At 40.0% G+C, this 26,564-nt stretch overlaps 1 protein-coding gene across 1 annotated transcript in view; it reads right to left on the minus strand.

The window, feature by feature from the left end:
- Positions 1-26,564, minus strand: part of VEGFC (vascular endothelial growth factor C) — a 111,115-nt gene that overhangs the window by 15,849 nt on the left and 68,702 nt on the right. Inside the window, exons 2-4 of the mRNA XM_040489873.1 lie at positions 20,897-21,110; positions 19,268-19,458; positions 4,245-4,396 (exon numbers count right to left, since the gene is read on the minus strand). Coding sequence (XP_040345807.1) covers positions 4,245-4,396; positions 19,268-19,458; positions 20,897-21,110 — 557 coding nt within the window. The remainder of the gene's footprint in view (positions 1-4,244; positions 4,397-19,267; positions 19,459-20,896; positions 21,111-26,564) is intronic.

Here is a 26,564-nt window from a genome sequence, read left to right on the forward strand (position 1 = left end):
GTTTTGTCACATGGCTTTATCTCATCATATATAAGTTGCCATGACAGTTTTTTTTTTTATTTTTTTTCAACGTTTTTATTTATTTTTGGGACAGAGAGAGACAGAGCATGAACGGGGGAGGGGCAGAGAGAGAGGGAGACACAGAATCGGAAACTGGCTCCAGGCTCCGAGCCATCAGCCCAGAGCCCGACGCGGGGCTCGAACTCACGGACCCCGAGATCGTGACCTGGCTGAAGTCGGACGCTTAACCGACTGCGCCACCCAGGCGCCCCACCATGACAGTTTTTAATTAAATTGAAGGCCACACTTCACAATAAGTGGGAGACCGACATTAAAAAAAAGAGAGAAACAGAAAAGAAAGAAGTATCTGTGTATACCATGGGTAGTAGCAAGGCATGCATTCACAATGGGGGCAGTATCATTGGCAAGGGAGTAAAAACTAGTTATTGGAGAGGAGGAATCTTAAATGTTGCAGTGGTTTTTGTCTCTCCAAAACCCAAGAAAAGCTTTTGAACCAGTAAATTCTATTGGGTTTTATGGGTTGTCACGTGAGCAGGACTGGCACCAAAGATATCCAGAGTCTTTGCAAGATAAGGGCTATGAGATTATAGTGAACAGAGGGCTGTCACTGAAGGACTTTCTCTGAATTGAGTGCTCAATCTCAAGGTCACAGAGCAGCAGCTGCCTGTGTGGGCATGTTGGCTGCCTTGGGACTGCTGCCAATGGTTGATCCCTGGTGTTTTGTGTGTGACGTGAGTTTAGGGAATTAAGTAAAAGTAGTTTTTATTTTATTATTTAATTCTCCAGAAGTTATTCAAGCCATTAGTGTGTCAAATGCTGAGAAGAAAAAGGTGGTGACACTAAGTAAGCATCCAGCAGTTATAGAAGTTACAAGTTGTTTTCTCACGTGATGTGGAAGTTAAGTTCTCTAAAAAATGTTACATAAATTATTTAAAAAATTATCCTTCTTTTCCTGGAACGATAATTATTTGGAATGTTTTCTTTAAAAATACATTCGTATCATTATATATTTATATCAATTGGTACTTTCCATATGTAATATGATATATTACCACTATATTAGTAAATAACTTACCTTAAAGGTTTGTCAGCAAATACTGTGTAATAAAATTATGTTTGATGTTCATGGCTTTTATATTTTTAACTTTTAACTATAAATTTTTTTTTGTCATTTTTAGTCCTACATTGCATTAAAAAGCTTTCTACTGTGAGGCCCTATGCTCAGGGGTTAGAGCACTTGTCTTGTAAAAAGCTTTCTACTTCCTTTTTTTATGTATAAAGCCCAAATATACATATAATACCTAAAGCTATAAGAATAGGTCTATGGTATTAAAACTTTATGAGGGAGGTGATTCAAAAAAGGTCTGCAAAAGGATCCTTAGGGGGTGATAATGAAAAAAGAGTTGGCTGCTACTGTAATAAATGAGAGTGTTTTAAAATAATATTCTGTTTTACTCTTACAGTTATATATAACTACATGTAAGGTTATACAGTTAATTTAAATATATACATTATATATGCTATATGCCTATTACATAAACATAGATATTGCACCCATATAGATTCATGTGTGTACTGACGTGGAATGTGAAATGCATTTTTTTTATTGTAGACTGTGGTAAAAACAAAACAAAACAACAACACTAGAAAACATGAGGAGATGGATGAATCAGACATGGATCTTAATGGTAATGGTAAGTCTGCCTTTTACTGACTATCGCTTAGATGCCAGGCACTGTGCTAAGCACCATAGTCAGTGTTTCATTCATTCCTCTTTACTTTGTGCTTTCACATATAAGCAAACTGAAGTTCAGACACATGAAATAACCCAACCTTAGAAAGCGAGTTGGTGGCCAGCCTGAATTCGGGCTCAGACCTGGCTCACTGTGAGGCACAGGCTTGATTTGCTCTTTTTGTCTCTTCTTGCCTTCAACAGCATTTAAGTTATATGAATAAGTTGTATGAATAAGTAATGGTGAAAATCTGAGCGAAACATGCAAATGCTACAAAATTGCAGATACAGAAGTGATTTGATATTAACAAACCCTGGCTGATCAGTGGAGTGTATTGTTTCACTCCTAACTCTGGAGTGTGATGACCTGCTTCATCTGTACAATGAAGCTACACCACTATCAACTTCAGAGATGCTTTTTGGGAGGCTTCAGGGAGACAGTGCATGTGAAGGGCTGAAAGTACAGTAATGACTCAGTAATTTTCAAGCATTATTCGCTGGAGACTGTGGAGGGTACAAACCTACCTGAAATGCTCACCATCCAATTGCACACATGCCGTATTTATGGAGCCCTACAAACCCATGTGAGGACAAGGCAAATACAGTAATTGCTATGGGCATTCAGGAAGCAAGGGAGGCTTGCATTTGGGCAAGACAGATGTAGGACCGAGACCTTTCCCGAACTCTGAGAAGTGGACAGGGCTTTGGGAAGGCAGAATAGAAAGGACAAACAGAGCAGGAAATGAGTTTGGTGTTCAGGGAATAAGACTTGGTGAAACCCAGCCTTGGTGAGAAATGAGAAGCGAAACAAGAAAGGAAGGCTGATTACAGGACAAGGAGGTGAGAAATCTGTGCTCAGTTCTTTGAGCAGCTGAAAGCCACCGACAGTTTCTGGTCACATGAAAGAAGTGAGGCCTTTTAAAGCTTACTTGTGACATTACACAGGAGCTGGAGAAAGTTCTGGCATGAGAAAACGGGTATCGACACCGCTGCATTAGATGAGGTCTGCATGCAGGATGATGTGAGCGAGGATGGCAGTGATAAAAAGGAACTACATGTATATAGGTTGGAGCAAATATCTCCCGTCTCCCCCATCCCCCCAAATAAAATCAGGACAAAAAAGCAAATGACAACCGTGTGATTTCAAGGCCTCAAAGAATATGAGAGCAAAGTGCTATGAATAACGTAGAAATAAACAGAATTAATCTTTGAGTTTTGTACCTATTATATCTGATACAAACAGCAATAGAGGAGATGTAGATATATTTTAAGTCAGTCTTAGACCATAATGTTGGGGACAGCCAGCACGGGGATAATGGCCGAAGTGCTGAGAACGGACGAGTGACCTCAGGGGCTAGGGGTGCGACTTTCTGAGCTGCGTGGGTGAACTCGCACACACGAAAACTTTGGGGGGTACTTGTCCTCCTGTATGGTGGCATCAACTTATTAACAGAGGCCTGTAAGACCTTTTTGTTCTCACGTGGAGGACAGACTTCACTCAAATGATGCTATCCTTAGTTTAAGTGTTCCTGGAAAGATCAGGCCTCCTATCTGCCGTACTAAGTAAAGCAGGAATGGGGAAAAAATGCTCTCAGCATCTCACATTTATTGTCACGTCCCCTAAAATGCAAGGCTACACTTTTTTTGGTAATATATATGTTTGCCCATCAATTTATTGAACAGTTTGTTATAGATGTCGAAGTTCAGTACATTTTATTCACATGCATTGGATATCCTAAAGATCAAAGAGCCGAATCCTCATTTTGGGGTAGCGAGCTGAAAAGTTCCTAGATTTCTTATGATGATGCATAATGATTCAGTCTACACTATTCATAGAGTCCACACCTGATGCCTCTCCAGCCCCTTCTATGTGATCTAATGCAGCAAATGACGCCAATTTACGAACCTAAAAAATTTGATGAGAATGGAATTTGAGTAACAAATGGTACTTTGAATGTTAATTTGGGATAACAGTAAGAGAAAATTCTTTCAGGTAATTCATCAGTATTTCAATATTCAATCCTGGCTGAAATAAACAATACGAACAGATAGAGAAAAACAACTGAGATTGAAAAAAGACAAGTGAATGCTAATAGATGTAAAATAATCTTTTCCTATTTACTTTTTGTTTGGGACCAAAAATCTTACCGACGCTTAAATGTTTTTAGCTGTAAAAACGTCACTTATGAGTTCGCACACTTGATTTCATGGATGTTAGATCAATTAGGCTAAATTACTTATAAGAGGAATATTGGGGGGATGTGTGTCACTCCATAGAAATACTTGCTTTATACTGTTAACTAGATGGTCTATACAAAGGGCTTCCTGGTTTGAGTTTGGCTTTGTTTTCGTGGTGCACTCTCCAATTTGTCTTTTGCATTTGATGCAAAGTATAGCAAGTTTCACAAAAGTTCTTTTGATAAACTGTGCTTACTTGAAAATAATTTTATATAGTAGAGGATGCAGAAAAATAGATTTAATTCATACTCACTGTGGTGGTGTTGCTGGCAGGGAACGTCTAATAATTGAATGAACTTGTCTGTAAACGTCCAGTTTAGACATGCATCGGCAGGAAGTGTGATTGGCAAAACTGATTGTTACTGGTTTGGGGCCTTGAGAGAGAGGCACTGTAATTTCAAACAACTACAAAGAAGGGACAAAAAGAAGAAAAAATTATATAGATGCTAGAAAGCATTTTTATGGTAAATGTCGGAGTCCAAAAAAAGTGAGATTAATTCTTTATGATAGGTAGTGCTTCGTGATATATGCAGGACGCAAAAGTTGTTTCATGATTACGACATAAAAACCGTTTTGCTTCAAATCAGTAAGTATCCTTTATCAGAATAATAAATAGTCCATATGCTTCTCTCGTGTCACTACTGTAAAGCATATTAGAATTTTGATAACCGGCTAATGATTATGGAGCAGAGATGCAAGGGACCAGGGTGTTCGGGGGAAAAAGCATTTTTTCGGAGTCCTCGATTATTCCAGGGGTTATTAAAAAGTGGCACAGATATAAATATCTTTGTTTCTATGAGAGTAAACAGCTGTTGGCCACACAACCTAGAGATCTTTGGTTAAGTCTTATTCTATATAAACTGAATACAGAGACATAAAATACATAGATGTGAAATCGATTTTCATTCCAAACTAAATATCCACCTCAAAGTAGTTTTGCATTTGTACGAGATAATCTTATGAATTTATTAGGTTTAAAAGAAAATAAACACATTCATCACTTAGTAGATAAAGCTTTGTTTCTGCTCTTTTGTCACAGGCATTATGAAAATAATAAGCTTAAAATAAGGTAGGACATGATACGTGGTTGTGGGTTAGAGTCTGAAAATTTAAAGTCTCATTCCAAATGCCTTGTTTATGGGAACTTCAATTCATCTCTTCCTTCGCCAAAGTCAGTGTTTTAAGTTGAATTTACAAATAAATTAATGGTTAAGTAAAACTGAGTGGATTTAAATTCTTAAGTTTCTTAAATTCTAATTGATCAGGGGCTCCCGGGTGGCTCAGTTGGTTAAGCATCTAACTTCGGCTCAGGTCATGATCTCACTGTTCCCGAGTTCGAGCCCCACGTTGAGCTCTGTGCTGACAGCTCTGAGCCTGGAGCCTGCTTCAGAATCTGTGTCTCCCTCTCTTGTCTCTTCCTCTCCCCTGCTCGTGCTCTGTCTCTCTCTCTCAAAACTAAATAAACATTTAAAAAATTTAAAAAAAATCTAACTTCTCAGTAATCATGGTAAAAGTGAAGTCCTGGCCATTATGTGCTTGATAAGATCCGTCTGTAGGAATAGGACGATAGCTGAATGGCTTTGGTGTTACTGTCTTTCTGGCAATCTGAGCAGGGCTAAAAACGATGACAAACTCCAGAGCCTTGTGATCCGGCCCCTCACTGTCCTTCCAAGCCAACACTTGAAGATCATTGGAAATCTTCAGGGAATTGAATTAGTTGCCCATTTAGTCCTACAGGGAGATTTATGGACATGCAATTTGAAGGATGAAACACAGAGATACCTAAATTATAAAATGCACATTTTCTACATTTGAAATACATTTATTGTATAGTCATTGAAAAATTCAGCTACTTTGTTAGCACAGGTGCTTTAGGAGGAAGGGGCACAAGGCCACACCCCAACAGGGCAGTTTTATTACCAACCGCACTTGTAAGTTGTGTAAACTTGGAAAAGTCATTTAACTTATCTAAGCTGTATATTTCTTTAAAAATCAGTCAAGTTGAGGAAACATTTGACCCACTGTCCATGGGATGGTTATAAAAATGACATACGTTAACGTCAATGAGTGTGATATGCGTACTGATTGCTATATTTTTTATATTTTGCACATATTCTCAAGATTCTAGATCTCCTCCAGAATACTGCCCATGATACACAGATAAATCTCAACATATGACCTCAACATATCCCAGTACTATGGCTTTGACCAGTCACTTCTCTAAAAGGACATTCATTTATACAGATTGGAAGACACCTTTTACTAGGTGAAAGGTCACCCTGGTAGAAATCCTTTGCACTAGGTAAAACTATTTTAAGAGACAGACTTCTGCAGTGTCTATATACAGTACAGTTTTTCTGCTTCTTATCGCATCTCTGGACCCTAGCATAGAACCAGTGGAACAGAAGAAATGTATGTTTCATAAACTACTTATTCAATTTTTATATGTATAAAATTTATAAATTATGTAAAACTTGTGTAATGGTAGAAATGGTAGGATGCACAGGCTGGCTGACAAAATCCTAAGAACTTGGGTCTACCAGGCAGTTGGATTTGTGTCTAGAGCCTAGGACAGACACTTCAAAGCCATCGATATGAAAGCCCTTCTTGACATCTTGGACCCTGATGAGATTACTTGGTGAGATCACTCTGAATGAAGGGGAAAATGTCTGACAGAAGCCTGGGGAACAGGTGCATCATGAAGGGGTGGAAAAGGCAAATAGTAACTATGTCTGGGAAGAAGAAGGAATGAAGACGCAGAGCCAGGAGGGCTTACTGGTAGACCAAGAGAAGCCAAAGGAAGACAGGAGAGCTTCAGAAAGGCGTGTGTGGTCACAGGGCCCGGTGTCTTGGGGGAATGAAGCCTCAGGACACGTCGACGGACGGGGTAGCAGAGCAGCTCTGGGCCCTGTGGGGGGTCGGGCTGTGGGATGGGAGCAGGGCGGGGCAGGGGGTGAAGACAGACCTCTGGGGATCAGAGGAAAAGCGCTCAGTGGGCTCAGGCCAGGGGAGCAGTGTTTGCTTACAGAACGCATGGAATCTCTTGGGGATCCGGCACTGTCTCCAGTGACAGGCGGCAGCCCGGGGGCCTGAGAGGGACGGGGGAGGTGCGGTTTGAGACCCCGCTGCTGTGCAAGCTTGCCTGATGTTCCCCACCCTCAGGGACTGCTACCTCCCAGAGGCCACCCTGGCAAGGTTTCCCAAGGGCAGAGAGAGATCTGTCCCCTCCAGCCACTGCTGGGGGGATGATGTCCACAGTCAGGACCCGCCCTGGAGTCCCAAGTGTACACTTAGGAACTGGGGCTTTGAAGAATGTTCTAGTGGGAGGGGAATACTCTTCTGCATTAAGAAAGCATCTTCCTGGAAAAAAAAAAAAGCCTGGCTGTACACTTCCAAGGGGTGGAAGAGATTGGGGTCTGTGAACTCACTGACTAAAGGCACAAAGGGACAGGTAAACAGGCAGTAAAATAAAATCGCTGTTTAGAGAACTCTTTTTTCCTGTTAAGTATTACAACTACATTCATAAGTATTAAAAGTACAGTAGAACGTGAGAGAAAAATTTACTTGTGAAATAAATAAAACCCCCAAATTTTAATTACTTATGCTTCATTTCTCTTATTTGAGTCTAGCAGGCAACTGGGCAGCTGAATTCAGTTAATTTGGGTGAAAGGAGTAAATAGGCTGAAAAAATAAAGTAAAAAAAAAAAAGTCCCTTCTCTTGAAACACATCTTCCGACTCCAAATTTTTACCTGAGTTTTTCAGATAGTTTTTTTTAATTCTCTACTTGAGTGTGTCAGTGTGGACAACATTTAAGAGTCCAGAGAAAGATGCCTTGACCAATATTAAAAGTAGAAGGTTCTTGATAAATAAGTTTTATTCATCTATCAACTTCCCAAATATAGGAGAGCGTGCTGTATGTGTGTACATTCAGGCACAATGGTACCTATTGTGGCTCTTGTCATGTATTGAAGAGGCCTCTTTCATTTTCCAGTTTCTTCCTGCACTGGTCTTAAGTGTGTGGATTGACTGACTTTTCTCATTTAAAATGATTATAAGGTTTCCACCACCTGTTTAAGAAGTATGATAAATTCCATTTCCTTCCTTCCAGATCCGTTTGTAAATTTTATATAGCTATATTTAATCCCCACATTATGAAGAGTGTCCACAGGCCCTTTTCCCTAATCAGATAGTATGTGCTTTAGAAACGGTAAACTTGTTTGAACAACAACGAAAAATGAGTAATTTGAATCACTTATAAACTCACAGCCCCCCCAATCATTAAATGTAATTTCCAAATAACCAGCAACCTCTCTCCTTTACTAGCGTTAGAAGAGTAATCAAGAACCAAGTCTTAGAAACACAGACATTTGAGTCCTGCATCCGCAATTTACTATTTCCGTGACTTGGAAGAATTATCCCATTTCCCTTTGCCTCCATTTTGTTATCCATAAAATAGGGATAATACTGGTGGTGATGTCATAGCGGTGTTCTCTGAACAGTGGTTCTCCTTCAAAATTGATCTGAATCTTTGGTAGATGAATCCCAACGATTTGACATTTTACCTTGTTTAGTTTTCAGTAACTATTTATTGAGAACCAACAAGATGCCGAGTACCAAGTGCCATGACAACTTCTCATCAATCAGTGGCTCTTGCCCCATGCAACTCTCTCTCCGCTGACCCCCCCCCCTTCATACAGACACACACATACACACATATAGTGATACCATGTTAGAATTTTTAAACTATCAAATCGTTTATCACAAATGCCGTTCATGAGCAAGAACCTGCAGTTTAACTCTTTTGAAATCTGTGCTTGACATTACATAAAGATCTGAACCAACACAGTCAGTATAATTTTCTCTCAAAAGAGTCAAGGTCTCTCCGGCACATCACTGTTGCAACAACATATAAATTCTTTATATTTCAATAAAACAACTATCCTCATACCGTTGTCAGACTGTTTTGTGCCTTAATGTGTGCACAACGGTATTCTCTACTTTATATTTAAGCTCACAGAGTGCAAAATTTATGTATTATGTTCAGCATTAGCTAACAATTCCATGTATATATGTATACTCAGTCAATCCTAATTGAGGATGATGACATTTATACTTGGATATTTTGAACGTGGTGATTTTCCTAAAATAGTTTTATGCTATAAAGTGAATTGTTCTTGAACAGTACATGATAATAGCTTGTAGCCAAGTTAGGATTTAAGGAGTAATATAATTCATAATGGACCCATACTATCTGCATATGTCTGTTTGAGGAGTTGCTGGTTTTAGAGATCAAAAGGGTTTATATAAAGATGGCATTTAAATAAGCCTGGACATTGGGAAAAAAAAAATCTGTGTATTCTGTAAAGCTGCAATAAAAAAGAGGAAACGCCAAGCATTTCCAGCTGAATGGTTCCCAGTTGTTATCTACTGGAATTCTTTAATAAGAGTATTTAATAGTCAATTCTCACCAACAAGAATGGACTTCAAATAAAGCCACATTTTGAAACAATAGGCTGTTTATACCAGCCTAGCAACAGTTGTAAAACAACAATTCCTATTTCTACTTATCTTGCAGGCTATTCAAAAAAAAGGTGTAGAACTTCCTTACTGACAAGATCCTGGACTACAGTTTAGTATTACATTTTAAGGGAATGTCTGGGTGGGTACAAATATGAAACAAAAAAAATGCTGCCCATTACGACATCTTTATACCCCCAAAATGTAACCAATTTCTTTTCATAGCATGTCTCGTTGCCATATTTAATTTAAATATTCCAATCTTGAGTCCATTAATTAAGTATAGAGGCAATCTGGAGCTTCTGGAGAGTATAGTTAATGACTGTAAGATGATATAGGGAAACCACACAGCACTTAAGTAAATCCTAAAAATGGGAAAAGTTAAAAATTGAGGGTTCACTGTCAGCTTATCAGGTGAGCAGACCACTGTCAAGGGGATATAGAACTTAAATTGGGTCTGGGAAGAACAGATTGCCATTTGGGATGGAATTAATTTTATATAATGTTATACATAAAATGCATAAACAATGCTATAGTTAAAAACCCCAATTCAGGAGTTTTAGAAACATTGAATCAGTTTTGTACACAGGATCACAGTGCCTGGAGTTGGAAAAAAGGTATTTTTAACAGATGCGTTATTTTTTTCCATCAGGCAAATGTTCTTCTTTCACTTCTGATAACTGGTATGGTAGAGAGCTTTTCCCCACATCTGGACAAAACCTGATTTCCAACAACTGCGCTTGCCAAATATTAATTAGCTAAAGATTCCAAACAAATCACATTCCACTTGTTGAATACATACGAGTGGAATCTTCCGAACTGCTGCAGTACAAAATAATACCTCGCAGTTTGATTCCATAGTTGTACATTTTTACTCGGGTTTAAATAAATTTTGCTGTAAAAGAACATTTTATGAAGCATGCAGTTGAACTCAGATACAATCTGGAATGTTTTTGCTAATATTTATGCTTATATTATTTCTTTATGGAATAATTAAAAATGTAATAGTTTTTTTTTTTTTTTGGATGGCAACACAGAATTTTAAATATTGCTGTCCGTGTCCATCAGCATGGACCAGAGGAGGCCCAGCTTCCGGAGTGAGCGGGCTCCTTCTGCTGGCACTAAAAAACACAGCAAAGAGCGTATAGTCTCTTGAGCTCTAACCCCAGGATTTCCAGAGAAGCCCCATGGGCTCTGTAGTTTTTCTTCTTCATTCCTATCTTTGGAAAAACCATGTAAGGTAAATACTAACATTTAGATAACTTTTTAATCCAAGTGTTTGGCTCCAAAGGAGATGACCTTCTTCTGCTTTTATTTGAGTCATCAAATAATTTATCTCCTGCAAAATTCACTTTCTGGTTTTTGGTCATATCCCTTAAATATACAACTTCTCGTAAGAAAATAGACTGAAGGCGCATGTTTATGAAGGAGGTCAGAAAGACACCCACCCCGTTTACTTCTCTGAAGCAGATAGCAGGGAGGACTTTGAAAGCGGTTGTGACCTATTAGTTCACGCTGGAATGCTTAGGGCATGTGGTTTCACTTTTCAAACGGCTGGTTTCCTCGCACATTCTAGAAACCTGCCCTTCGTTGAGCCCTATTAAAAAGAATTCTAAGGAAGTTTCTATGAAAAAAGTTGGGTTTTATATCACCTAAGGTACATTGTCTTTAAAATTTATATGATTCTAGTTGGTGATTTTTGTTGTTAAAAGTTGTGTCTGGAACTCCTTTGACAAAACAACAACTTTTTTTTTTTTTCATCCCCTTCAGAAAAAACAGCAGTAAGAAACTTCCTTTTATGTTTGAAAGAGATCATCACATGCTCCCATTTATAGTACACTGAAAATATAATAAAAAATACACTTAGGAAAGGTATTAGGTATAAGCCTCTATAAGCTGCAATATTAGTGAAAATGTTAAACCATGCATGAAAACATTGCCTTCAGGAGTTTCACGCCTTGTCCTCCTTGATATGCGTTTCCATAAACCCTTGCATTTATTTCTTCTTTACAACACTTAGGCTACTTTTATTTGCTTGATAAATGCTGATTTTCCCTGCTAAATTGTAAGCTCCGTTAGTGCAGGGTCCATACATGACTATACACCCATTATACAACAGGGTAGGAAGCACCCATAGTGGGTACTTCACCACACTTAACTGAATTTAAATGAAAATAATTGTTTTTACTATCAAAAACTATCTGAGTGGATTCTTTGGGTGGGAGAAGGGATGATACAAAATTAGGAAGAGAAATGGGTGGTACTATATGACTGAATGTTGGCTTTCCCTTGGCACTGGCTTTTATATGAATTCTCTCCATAGTAACAAGTACACCATGGCTTCAGAAAACATTTATCAATATGATGCTTCCTCTTATATCTATAGCTAGGGATCCCATCACTGTTATAGAATTCTAGAGTTACCTGCCCAATCTTCTTCTTTTCTCCACATAAATATCACTCAGAGTTTTCAAAAGCGGCATATTCCCAGCTCTACCCTTGGCCTCAAATCTGTTCTTTTTCCTGTATTCATTCAATTGAGTGCTTAGCGTTTCCTACGTGCCAATGACTGTGCTGTGCTCCAGCGTAATAACCAAACACAATCTTTGCTTTTACGGAGTTTAGGGCTCAGGGACTAAAACAGTCTGACAGAATAGATAATGATGTTATATGGGCAATAAAGGATGCTATGGAGCAGACAACACAATGCCTTGGAAGTGACATTCTTATCCAGGCCTAAAGATGGGTAGAAATTAGCTAGATGAGTATGGGAGGTCAAGGTGGTATATAAGGAGATGTTCAAACACAAAGGACAGTATTGTAGTGACTTTGAGGCTAAGAGATACTGACATAATTGAAGGAGTGAAAGCATTTGGGTTCTTGTGGAAAGCAATATTTGGGGGAAAAAGCAGTGACCACTGAGGCTACAGATTTAGGTGGCAGCCAGATCACAGAGGGCCTAGCGAACCGTGTTGATGGATTTAACCTAAAGAAGACACCTAAAGGAGAGTGCTGCTCAAAATGCTTAATGACTTAGAACATTTGCATCGACCAATAAGAACGATGCTAGCATGGGCAATAACTGATTTAGCATTTAGCAAAGAGAAAACTTACTGCTATAATGTAGCCGATGGACTAGAGGGAAGTAAGAGTGGAGACATGGGACCAGTTACTAGGCTGGCTGGCCCAGGCGATTGATGAATGTGGCCTAGATCAGAGTGGGATCAGCAGGATGAAGACACCAGATGGATTCTAGCCATGTCTGGAAGACAGATTTAACAGGAATTGATTGGGCTTGTAGTGAAAGGAAGAATAACTTGGATTAACCCACAAGATGAGGGGTGTTATTTACTAAGAGAATACCGGAAGAGGAAAGGGCTGATTGCTTGTCTATTTGCGTAGGTGGGGTGGCTGTGCGGGAACAGGTCGTAAACTCCAGTGGGGCACACACTTTCCATGATCGTCAAAGAGGAAGCGGAGTCACAGGGTTGAGTATGGGAACCGCGAGAGAAGTCTGGGCTGGAGAAAAGGATTTTGGAGTAATCCCCATGAAGAGCAAAATAGTGTGGATGAGGAAACCACACTTTTCTGACTGTGGAGTCAGAAAAGAACGCGTCCTGGGGCAGAACTCTGAGGGCTAAGTACCTTGTTTTCAACGCATTTCAAATTTTTAATTCAAACTCTGCAACTCTTCAGCAAACGGAAGTGCGGAGATGAGATCTAGCCTGCTGTTACAGTGATGCATACAACGTTTAAAAACACTACTGCTCTGTAGATCAGAACTTATAAGAATTATGATTACTGCACATATCAAGCCTATCAAAAAGGACCTAAAAAAACTTGAGAAAACAACACAAAACCAACAGCAGGGAACCAGATCTCAAAAATGTTATAGGTAAATTCTTGATTTTTCATAGGAGCAGATGACTGGAGGAGGCAGGTGAAATGATTTGAACATCATAAATCTGTTATACTAGTAAACCTAAATTCTGTGAAGGCTAGAGGTGCAAGAGGATGAAACACACTGAGAACTGATTCCATATGATCTAAAGTAGATGTAGTTTTCCTGTAGAAAAATATACTGGACCAAATTCTAGTTCACCTACACATACCTTAAACTTAGCGCTAAATGTTCTTCTTAGCCTGGAAGCATTATAACGTTCTGAAGCCTGCACCCACATGAGGCTTCCAACTTGACAGAGAAGCGTGTGTGCTGTTGTGCATACATACTCATCCTTGAATAAATGCTTTCACTCTGGCACCAACGAGGTCAACATGGGACCTAATCATGCCACTGCAGGAAACAAATATGCACTGGTCACAGGAAAACCACCAATGATCAACTGAAGACTACATTTATTGATTTTGTTTACTAACAGTGATGCTATGTTTCCCAAGTTTAGATTTTACTCAAGGCACTCCTGAGATCTATTTGGCACATATTGTGTAAAGTAAGCATGTATTTAGTAAGACAGCAGTAAGAGGAATACAATGGTGATTTTTAAGTTTATTTATTTATTTTGAGAGAGTGAGAGAGGGAGGAAGGGAGAGGGAGGGGAAGAGAGAGATAGCAGGAGAGAGAGAATCCTAAGTAAGGCTCCACACTGTTAGTGCAGAGCTGATGTGGGGCTCGAACTCAGGAACCAGGAGATCATGACCTGAGCCAAAGTTGGATACTTAACCAACTGAGCCACCAAGGCACCCCTAGAATGGTGACTTTTGCTCTCGCCATCTATGAATGGGAAGGGAAAGTGGGAGAATTTTCTGTCTGTTAAAAAACAGACATTTAAAAATACTGTTCTAAAATTGACAGCATATACTTTTGTTAGGCAATAGGATCCATTTATTTAAAAATTACACAAGTGAGTTGGGGCACCTGTGTACCTCAGTTGGTTGAGCCTCTGTCTCTTGATTTCAGCTCAGGTCACGATCTCTCAGTTTGTGGGACTGAACCTTATGATAGGCTCTGCACTAAAAGCATAGAGCCTCCTTGGGATTCTCATATTCTCTCTCTCCCTCTCTCCCTGCCCCTTCCCCACTCTCGAGAGCACATGCTCTCTCTCTCTGTCTCAAAAATAAATAAAATTACACAGGTGAGTTAATCAACTATTTTATTTGTTTTTTTTTTTTAATTTTTTTTTCAACGTTTTATTTATTTTTGGGACTGAGAGAGACAGAGCATGAACGGGGGAGGGGCAGAGAGAGAGGGAGACACAGAATCGGAAACAGGCTCCAGGCTCTGAGCCATCAGCCCAGAGCCTGACGCGGGGCTCGAACTCACGGACCGCGAGATCGTGACCTGGCTGAAGTCGGACGCTTAACCGACTGTGCCACCCAGGCGCCCCTTTATTTGTTTTTTAATGTTTATTTTTGAAGGAGGGAGAGACAAGAACGTGAGTGGGGGGGGCAGAGAGAGAGGGAGACACAGACTCTGAAGCAGGCTTCAGTCTCTGAACTGTCAGCCCCATGTAGGGCTCGAAGTCACAAACTGCCAGATCATGATCTGAGCTGAAGTTGGACACTTAACCGACTGAGCCACCCAGGCGCCCCGACTATTTTGTTATTATTAACCTTCAAGGCAGTAGTTTCAAAATATGGTTCAACAGGGGCGCCTGGGTGGCGCAGTCGGTTAAGCGTCCGACTTCAGCCAGGTCACGATTTCGCGGTCCGCGAGTTCGAGCCCCGCGTCAGGCTCTGGGCTGATGGCTCAGAGCCTGGAGCCTGTTTCCGATTCTGTGTCTCCCTCTCTCTCTGCCCCTCCCCCGTTCATGCTCTGTCTCTCTCTGTCCCAAAAAAAAAAACAAAAACAAAAACAAAAAAAACGTTGGAAAAAAAAAGTAAAAAAAAAATATGGTTCAACAGATAAGGAGTAGGGTAAGGAAGCCATATCCTTGGAACTCTGGTGTAAATACTGTGGGTACGTCCATATTTTCATTTTTTCTGGTGAGAGGGTCCAGTTTTTATGTGGTTCCAAAAGGGGTTGTATGCTAATTCTGTGGTAGATACTCAGGTCACCCATGAATAACACAGACCCGCTTTTGGCTTTAAGGAAGAGACAGACATTAATCAAATAATAATGGCTATATTGTTACAAATGGATTGATAAGCTGCAGTTAAGTGCAATGAAAGAAAAGTATGGGAAACTATAAAGAATTTAAAAGAAACAGGATCCAATCAAGGAGGTCAGATAAATCTCCCCCAGGGACTTGTTGAGTCATGCGATGGAGACTGGAAGAACTGGTAGCCCAGCAAGGAGGAGACCAGAAGGCCAGGGTATGAGCAAAGATCCTGGGCCAGAGGGGGCACAGTGGAAGGAACTCAAGGAAGCCTAGAGCATTTAGAAGCACAAAAAGTAAGGACAAGGGACACTTCTGTCAGACCATGTTGTAGAGCCAAGCAGACATTCAAGGCTGTGATAAAGAGTTTGGCTGTATTCTAAGAGCAGTGGGAAATCACCGAAGGGTCTTTATGCTGGAAACAGCCTCAGACTTTTGTTTTTAAAAATACCGCGTTTGGGGGCAGTTGAGACAATCGAAGGGAAATGGAAGCAGGAGAACAGAGAGACTGGTTTTTCATTAGCTGGAAAAAGCATGAAAAGTATGTTGGACTAGAGTATGGGGATTCAAGATACTTACGGGACAAAATTAACATCAGACTGGTGACAGGCTGGATGTGTGACAAGAGAAGGGAGAGGTCAAGGACGACCCCTGTGCTCCTGACTAGAGATGAAGACACGCGTCCAGAGGGAAAACCACAAGACCAGGGTGTTGTTTGGGCTGAGCGTGGTACTGGGGAACTAAGAGCTTGTCTGAGGAACTATTACACAAAACATCTGAGCATCTGTATCTAAAAACGATATATTTTGAAATACGTAATTTAAATATGAAAATATTTAATAATATACTTTAATAATATACTATAAAGTCTGAGACTTTTTTTTTTTTTTTTTACAGAAACTTCATTTAAGTTTATTTATTTTCAGTGGCGGGGGGGGGAGTGCATGTGAGCAGGGGAAGGGCAGAGAGAGGCAGAGGGCAGAGAGAGAGAGAATCCCAAGCAGGCTCCGCACTGTCAGCCCAGAGACCGATGCAGGGCTTGGTCCCACGAAATGTGAAACCATGACCTGAGGCGAGATCAAGAGTCAGACAGTTACCTGACTGAGCCACCCAGGTGCCCCAAAGAAAATTCATTTCAAACTATTTTTTTTTCCGTCAGCTTAACAAGGCATCATAGAAGAATTTGTGGAAGGAATTAATAATGAAAAACAGCATTATTGTCAACTGGCAACTGATTTTCACCGAGAAAATAAATTAACTCTAAAAAGACAGGAATTTCAAGAAATGAACCAACGAAACAGCATCCCAATGCTAAAACAGTTATGATTCAACTTTTCACCTTTACAACACGAGCACTTTGATGATAAAGTTTCACCCAACAACCAAATCCAATAAGGCACTTTTGAAATGACAAATAATGAGCTCTTAGTAGGTAACATTTTGTTTCGTGAAATCTTCAAAATCTATTTTTTGAGCCTCTTCCATGCCATCCCATTTTTAAACCAGATCTAGCCCTTTGGTCTTTGGAAAATGCAACTGGTTTATCTGGACTTATTGAAGGTCAACCAAATTGCTATTTGCCTTAAGTCAAACCCCACAATAATAATATAATCTAGGGTAGATATCATATTGCTTAATGGAAATATTTACAAATATATTCTATTAAAGGCATTCCAAAAAGGTAATTTCCCAAATCACCCCCGTGTATTTTCTCTAACTGTGACAACACAGAAGGCCAAAAATCCTTTTATGGGCTTCAGCTAAAATATGAAAGCCAGCAACATTTTTAATTTTAACATCTCTTTAAAAATGAGCATTATGTTTTAGAGACTATCCCACTGGAATAAGTAGTTCGATATTTTTGAAAGAAGGTGTTTAGTGCCAACACCTATAAAAGGATTTCTAAAATCCTGTTATACTTCAGGGTTATGATGAGCTAAAGCCCTATTATCCAGTAAAACCTGTGAAATCAGTAGCATTTTATTCCGAATAGTATACAGTAAATGTACAGTTCTCAGCTACCAAATTTCCAATCACTGTTTGAAGGAGGGGAATGAGTGAATAAGAGGTGCTGTGCTCAAACACTACGATGATATGTTATTCCATTCAAATATCAGAATTTTATCAAGCACTGGAATGTTATGCTATGGCCCACAAACAAACATTCTACTGATTAAGTTTCTAAATGCGTGACTATATTTAGGAGTATGCTGCTTCATCAAGAATAAATGAAGTCCTTCTGGCTGTGCTTAATTATGATAACAGGGAGGACGCCAGGCCCCAATGCATCACCTTTTCATTTTTGTTTTTAGTCTTTAGAGTTTAGGCAGAGGTGAACTGAATAGAAAATACAGTTTGATAATTTTTGTTTCCTCTTGCAAGTCTTAGTATCTGAAACAGCTGGCTCCTTCAGCAGGTGTATGAGCAATAAAAAGAAATACGATTGTTTTTTTTTTTTTTCCAGAAAGGCAATTTAACTTTCATTTCCACTTAGTTCTATCAAAATAAGAGTAGATTTTATTAGTGCAATACAAACTTCTGAGCAGCAAGGTCTATATGAGAAGAAGCCTCTCTTACACGGGTTCCAAGTAGAGACATTATCTGAGTAAAAGCATGACCCTGTTATCATTCCACACTGTACAAATCACACCGAGCATCCCGTTTTTGAAGTTATTTTTCACTTTAAAAGTCAGAGTACAGTTCTTGGGGTGCCTGGGTGGCTTAGCTGGTTAAGAGCCCGACTCTTAGTTTCAGCGCAGGTCATGATCTCACGGTGTGTGAGTTCGAGCCCCGCGTCGGGCTCCGCGCTCGACAGAGCAGAGCCTGCCGGGGATTCTCTCTCTCTCCCTCTCTCTCTGCCCCTCCCCCACTCACTCTCTCTGTCTCCCTCTCAGAAATAAATAAATCAAACTGAAAAAAACAAGTCAAAGTACAGTTCTGGATGTAGCCAGGCTGCCTCTGTTATTCCACTTCCCAAAATGGATCAGAAAAGTCTTTTAGGCAAACACGGTTTTGTCGTTCGGGGAGTCTGCCTCAGCCCGGCCCACGCCCCGGGCTTCTCCAGACATCTCTGTGCAGAGGCCAGTGGCTCACACCCCTTCAAACAACACCCCGTGGCCACCACCAGCGCCCAGACGTGCCCTCTGACGGCCAGCCGCCTCCTCCACGGCCGACCCGCGGTGCAGGTGAGAGCATCCGCTCCCAAGATCCCAGCACCCAACCTTAAGATACGTTTCTGGGCTATTTGTTCCAAGCCTCCCGTCTCGTGTGATGGGACCTCACAGGTAACTCAGAATCCACGAGACTGAGCGGCAGACCATTTCCTTTGCTTCCTAGACGAACACAATTCAGCTCAGGGTGCTGGCTCATCTCAGTATTAGGCCGTTGCACAGAACACCCACCCGCATTTCAGCATGTATTTTGAACGTGTAATTCGTGCTGTGTCTCTATCATCGGAAGACTTAAGCACCTGACAGTCGTTTTATTGCCAAAGGAAAGTAGCTGGGTCTCTCTCTCTCAGACACGCACTCGTACGTGCGTTCATTCTCGGATACCGCTACCACGAACAGGGTTCCTCAAGCATCAGTTACTTTCTCTGTGAGATTGTACCATCCAAACCGCAGGGCCCTGAGAAATGAACTTCATTCCCAGCGAGAACGTCGGCGGCTCTGGAGGGCACAGCCCCGGCACCCACCCACCTACCGTCTTGCTGAGGTAGCTGGTGCTGGTGTTCATGCACTGCTGGCCCTCACTGTTGCAGCAGCCTCCACATCTGTAGGCGGACACACACGGGGGTTTAAAGAAGGTGTTTGTTGCCGCTCCGAACTCCTTCCCCACATCTATACACACCTCACGCGGCAGGCACTGAGTCTTCCTCCACTCGCTGTCAATACCTGCCGGGTCACAGGGAAGGCCGTGAGTCACAACGAAGCCCGCGAGGGCCAGAAGCCTCTGTTAGTCGCCAGCGGCTTTCCATTTCAGAGATCCAGATTTAAGCGCGAGATGTAACGTTACAAAAATATAAAAGGAGTCAACGGGATCCTAAGCTGCCCCGTGACCTGGAATATGATACGATATTTCACGGGGCGCCTAAGGATATTTTCCTTGAAACACAGATCTCTCCAGCCGTGTAACAAGCTAAAATTAGGATTATGCTCTCTTGGAACGACACCGATTTTCTACAGCACTTGTGCTCAGTATTCTTTGCTTAAGAAGATGAAAATTTAATCATTTGCAGGACCCGCGGAGAGGAAGTCACGTTCTTCGGCTATAGCATGGACTATTTTTGTGGTCTCCGAGCAAATATGAACGTGACTTAATTTTTCTTTTTAAACTGAGATATAAATGAGAAAATGGCTATGGGTTTGGACTGCGTTCAGAGATGGTTTTCAGGCAGGCTGCTTGGCAGCTTTGGGTAATGTTATGGCCGTGGCTACTTGAAACGCAGGGGTTATTTTCCATCAAGTGGGGCCTGGATCCTGAACTAAGTGCTTTCGGGAAAGTCTAATTTTTCTGGTCCTTTGATGCTCTCTCTTGGAATTCTGTTTACAGTGGGTTAGTGGGTTGGCCATAGCACTGCTGACCTTTTAACTACTGCATTATAGGTGATGTGCTTCTTAACATGTTTTAGCTTACTTTTCCCCTATTTGCCCTCAAGTAAAATTTTTAGAAAAAAAGCATGGAAGCTATTGGTTACTCAACCGTGAAGCCATGTTGTGTGTGTTTGTTTTGAAAATAAATTGCAATCTCAAACCTTGAGAGCGATTCATATCTAACAACCGAAGGGACTTATTTTTTAAAAGTAGCCCACCAATTTATACCATGACACTTTACCCGGCATCGTAATTTTTTGTGACTCTTTCTGCTAGCTCTTTTAGTAGCTTTCCCAAAGTCCAGCTATCAAGAAACAAGGCAAGAAGAAGTCATTGGAAAGATGATTTGGGGTGATTTAGAAATTCAGCATTTCTGAATCCAAATCAAAAAATTTCTGTGCAATTATTTTGTAAGACATAGAATGCTTAAATGCTTACAGAGTGTGTAAAATATATCTTCACCTTTTGAAAATTTTGCATTGGGATATCACCTCAATTGAAAAAAAAAACGTGTTGATATGCATCCACATTTCTATTCTTTATATTTCGAGAAATCCTCTTAACCACTCACAGTGAAGTCATAAAATGCTATATTTTGAAAACCTTTATTTCTGTTGTCTGCTTTCAGCCCTAAAGGGCTTTAGTGGTACAAACACTGAAATTAAAAAGAAAGAAAACAGACTAGCAGCTTTCACTGGGCTGACTGAAGCTTATCAAATATTTTTCTTCCCATGCTTACTTTTCAAGATCTCCGCATTATAATGTGCTGCAGCAAATTTTACAGTGTCTTCTGTTCTTGCATTGATGTTGGGCTGTTCTTTATTATGTTGCCAGCCGCCTTTCCTTAACTGACACTTGTACATTTTCCAATATTCTGGGTAGAGTACGGTCATGAGTTCATCGACACTGGACACGGACCGCAGTCGCTCCTCCAGCTCTTTGCCGGCATATGCCTATCAAAGAAACACGCAAGATGGGTCATTTCTCAGATTAGGGGATTTGGAAATAATGCACGCAAAAAACCTGTAGGTTTAATGTTACGTACGCCAGATCCTTATTAAAAATTGGGGTGCCTGGGGCGCCTGGGTGGCTCAGTTGGTTAAGCGTCCGACTTCAGCTCAGGTCATGATCTCACAGTTCGTGAGTTCGAGCCCCGCATCGGGCTCTGTGCTGACAGCTCAGAGCCTGGAGCCCACTTCGAGTTCTGTCTCTCCCTCTGTCTCTGTTACTGACCTGCCCCTGCTCACACTCTCTCTCTCTCTCTCAAAAATAAATAAACATTAAAAAAAAATTAAAAAAATCAGGGCGCCTGGGTGGCTCAGTCAGTTAAGTGTCTGACTCTTGGTTTCAGCTCAGGTCACGATCTCATGGTTCATGGGATCCAGCCTCATGTTGGGCTCTGCGCTGACAGCACAGAGGCTGCTTTGGATTCTCTCTCTCCCCACTCCCCCTCCCCCCTCCTCACTCTCTCAAAATAAATTAAAAAAATTTTAAAAATATATTATCAATTATCCCTGAATTTTAACTTTTCTTGGTAAAATTATATTCATATTTTAATTTGAATGAATACCACAATTAAAAATGAAATTAAGTACCACAACCAAATTTGGAAAATATATATTTGGGTCTTAAGACAAAAATTTTGTGAGAGATAATTTTAAAAACAATTTCTAAAGTAGCCTGTTCGATATACAGTTTTACCTAATTGGCAAATTTTAAGTTGGAAAATTTATTCAAGCTCGTATTAGCCTTCAGCACATATAAACCATAGTCCACTGTAATCCTTTGCTTCACTTTTAATTACCAGCATCAATATAATATAATTAAGCAGGATGCTTGGAATTAGGAATCTAATTTTACAGAAGTTACTTTAGAATAAATAATCCCATGAAGAAAGGGATTTCAACAAAAGTATCACATATAGGTATGTATTTTGGTAGAACCTCCAAGTATTCCCAAAAATGTTGACACTGAAGATTTATTTTGCTACGAAAAAGACATGAAACGATCCAGAGAAGGTGAATTCTGCTTATACATGATTGTCTACATTAGTGTATCCAATTAAGTCGAACATCCCAAGTTATATTCAGGTAGTTACTGGGGCATCTGAGTGGCTCAGCTGGTTAAGTGTCCGATTTGGGCTCAGGTCATAATCTCACAGTTTGTGGGTTTGAGCCCTGCACTGGGATCTGTGCTGGTGATGTGGAGCCTGCTTGGGATTCTCTCTCCGCCCCCCTCTCTCTCGCACACACAATCTCTCTCTCTCGCAAAATAAATAAATAAACTGAAAACAATTATATTCAGGTAGTTACCATAGCTATGAAAAACAACAGTTTTCTAAATCATACTTTGAAATTTGGGGAAAATGGGACATTATTTAACTTTGTATATAGAGTGAACTACAACATCAGAAGTTTAGTTTATGCTTTCATAAATATGGAGGTCTAAATATGGAAGTAAACACTTCGGACATTGGTTCTTCAAGTGGGGCGTGCACAGGGGTCAGCCGGAGAGCTGTTCAATGCAGGAACTGCCCCGCCTGTCTCAGATGGAGGTCAACAGTCCACATTCTAGCAGGTTACAGGTTTCTCCTTTCTAATTTTTGATGTACAGAATTGAAATATTTGCTTTGAAAAATCAAAATACTATTTAATTGAAAGTCTTTCCACCATTACTTTGAATAATCAAAGTTATTCTGATGTAGGTGCTATTTGTACTGTGTTTTGAGAAACAGCATCTAACATGATTTCCTTTTATCATTATAGAGCCTCCTAGATAGTAGATTATGAAATGTGTTCCTTTCTTTTAGATAATAAAATTGGCTATTTCAGGATTTTCCCTTTCTTCATTAATTGTATAATTGGGGCATATCACTTAATGTCTTTAGGTCTTTGTTTTAAAAATACTGATATTAATCCATTACCGTCTGGAATATATAGGATGATTCCTGACATGCCAGGCAGCTATACCCAGAGTAATTCCATTGGCAACATGGCGGGTGGGGATGGACAGATCCCAGCTTAGGCGAAAGTGACCACATATCCTCACACAATCTCTCAACTCTTAATGAAATATTTGTCTCAAGAAAATCTCACACATGACACGGCATTCATGACTCAAAATGTGTCGTAATGGAAAAGGATTGCAGCCGGAAGGAAAGTTTGCAGAAGTACGTGGGCCAATGTTTGGTCATTGCTACCGGAAGTGAAACGCTATGGATGGGTTTCTGGCTGCCTCTGCTTGCTTGAATAGCCCTTGAACCAACAGAAACAGCACGGGTCTGTGTGACTGGTGGGTCCCCGGGATTCTTTTCTCCATAATTCGGCCAGAAATAAAGTCAGGATGCGACCTCAGCTGATCACATGAATCTCACAGGCACAGGCATGAGTGTGCACTCTGCCAGGAAGGGCTGTGGGACCACACTCCCGTGTTACACGCCACAATGAAATGTGCACCCCAGGCCATTAAGATAAAAGGTAGTAGCAAGGAGGGACTTCCAATTAAGTTATTATTTTAAGTTTTAAGTTATTATTTTAAGTTTTAATTTGTACTTCAAATTAAGAAGGGAAAGTAACAGGGGTGCCTGGGTGGCTCATTCAGTTAAGCGTCCGATTCCTGATTTCAGCTCAGGTCATGATCTCCTGGTTTGGGAGTTCGAGCCCCGTGTCGGGCTCTGCACTGGCAGTGTGGAGCCTGCTTGGGATTATCACTCTCCTCTCTCTCTCTCTGCCTCTCCCCTGCTTGCGCTTTCTTTCACTCTCAAAATAAATAAAAAGAAGGGAAAATAACAATACTTGTATCTGTAACAGAAAACACTGTCACTCAGTAGACAAATAGGAGAAAAATATAAGCATAGCATTCCAAATAGAAAAAGTGCAATATAAAAAAAAAATTGAGAAAAGAACCTGAAACCGAACCACAACAAAGGACTAGAAAATGAAAGTTATATTTAAGCTCTTAGGCTACCAAAAGGCCTTTCTGAAGGTGAATATAAAAATAAAATGTAAACTATCTGTATGGTAGCAAATACTCTAAACTAAATAAAAGACAATAAAGTAGAAAAACTATTTGCAATATACAGGACAGATGGAGAAGGACTAGTATTCTTAAAATACCGCATGAACAGTTAATGACAAAAAAGTAAACAGGTACTTCAGTAGAAAAATGGGCAAAGATCTTAAATGGAATATTCACTAAGAACATATTAATATGTTTTTGGTGATGGTAAAAAGAAGGAAGCTATAGTTTTTTTCAGTCCTGGTGGGAGTATAAATTTGTACAGCTATTTAAGGCAAATGTGTTATTTCAAATTGAAAGGATTTAAAATATAGCTTCATTTTATACGGCACATTCACTTTGGAATTAAAATTTCCGACCGGCAGAAGTGAGAATATAATTATGCCAGATGTATGTACAACTTCATCATGGGGCTGTCTATCATTATGAATGTGAAAAATAATCTATACAGATAATAATAAAAGGATATATTAAATAACATATAGCACAAACAGAAATTAGCACAGAAATGTAATAAAATGACATTATAAAATGATACATAACTGAGACATGTAAAGAGGTTCATAAATACTTTATGAAGAAGTACAGTATACAGTTTATACACAGTACGCACATTGTTTATACCTGTAGTACAGTCTTTTTTACAAAACCAAATTTATTTAGAGATAGTATGCATACGTGTGTGTTTTTAGACAAGAGTAAAACATGCAGCAAAAATAGATCTATCTTTCCATCTATCTATACATATCCTCTCCAAATTACAGGATGTAAGGTATTATGTCCTTCATATATTTATGTACTTTAAATTTTTAAAAATGTACATATATAACTTTTACTAGCAGAATGAAAATTTAAAAGTAATCATCTTGGGGCGCCTGGGTGGCTCAGTCGGTTAAGCATCTGACTTCAGCCCGAGTCATGATCTCGCGGTGAGTTCGAGCCCCGCGTCGGGCTCTGCGCTGACAGCTCAGAGCCTGGAGCCTGCTTCTGATTCTGTGTCTCCCTCTCTTTCTGCCCCTCCCCTACTCATGTTCTGTCTCCCTCTGTCTCAGAAATAAATAAACATTAAAAAAATATTAAAAAAAAAAGTAATCATCTTGGGGCATCTGGGTGGTTCAGTCGGTTAAGCGTCTGACTCTTGATTTTGGCTCAGGTCATGATCCCATGGTCATGAGATATGGTGCCCTGGGTCAGGCGCCATGGAGCCTGCTTAGGATGGTCTCCCTCCCTCTCTCCGCCCTCCCCTGCTTGTACTCTCTCTCTTGAAAAAAAAAAATTATAGGAGCTTCTGGGCAGCTCAGTCAGTTAAGCATCTGACTTTGACTCGGGTCATGATCTTGCTGTTGGTGGGTTTGAGCCCCGTGTTGGGCTTTGCTCTAACAGTTCACAGCCTACTTGGGATTCTTTCTCTCTCCCTTTCTCTCTGCTTCTCCCCCACTTGCGCTTTCTCTCTCTTTCAGAATAAATAAATAAACTTAATATTTTTAAATAATAATAACAACAATAAAGAAAATAAAAATAATCATCTTTAAGTGTACTGGCGGGGCACAGTATCAGCAGTTAGTTCAGCCTTCATTGGCTTCACTCTTCTGTCTCCACAGAGCGTGCCTTTCAAATATTAATGTATAGCGACCACTGCCAAAAGCAGAAGCTATCACAGACAAAATGGTATAAAAATAGCTTGATACTGAGCAATTAATTGACTTATTCCCATTAGACTTCAGTCATTGTATCTGTGTAAGAAAAAGAAGCTATCCAGATTTCCATCCTGGCTAAAGACCTTACTTAATGGAGTATCATTAGATTTCATTTGAGTCTCACTTTGCTCTGTAAAATGGGAATGATGATACCTTCTTCACAGAATTTTTATGATGATCCAAACAGACATTTGATATAGAAGTATCAAATCTTACAGTTAAGGGTGGAATTACTTGTCATTACGACATCATTAGAGATGAAACAGTACTGAAATTGTTTTTTAGATAAATTGAAATTTTTACTCAGTTTTGGACTATAACTCTCAGTATTGTACCAGTTCTGGGACGATATTTCTTTTCATCTGTCTTCTCCATTTTTGTTCTAAATAAGCAGCAACCTAGGAATTCAGCATCGTCAGCTAAGTGACAGGGCTATTGAGTGAATCCAGAGAAGACCCAAATATTAAGATTAGATAATACCAGCTCACCACGGTATCTTCATATTCTACTTTCAATGAATTAGAAAGGGGCCCAGTAACCTAGAATGAGTTCTGAACCTAGGACGCATTCACATCTTTCAAGTAGAAGTCAAGTGAAAGACAAGTTCTTTCTCAAAGCTTTCTTTCTTTTCCTTTCTTTCTTTCTTTCTTTCTTTCTTTCTTTCTTTCTTTCTTTCTTTCTTTCTTTCTTTCT

Source organism: Herpailurus yagouaroundi, unplaced genomic scaffold (genome assembly GCF_014898765.1).
Source record: "Herpailurus yagouaroundi ecotype Mexico unplaced genomic scaffold, PumYag 181, whole genome shotgun sequence".
NCBI classification, from domain to species: Eukaryota; Metazoa; Chordata; class Mammalia; order Carnivora; family Felidae; genus Herpailurus; species Herpailurus yagouaroundi.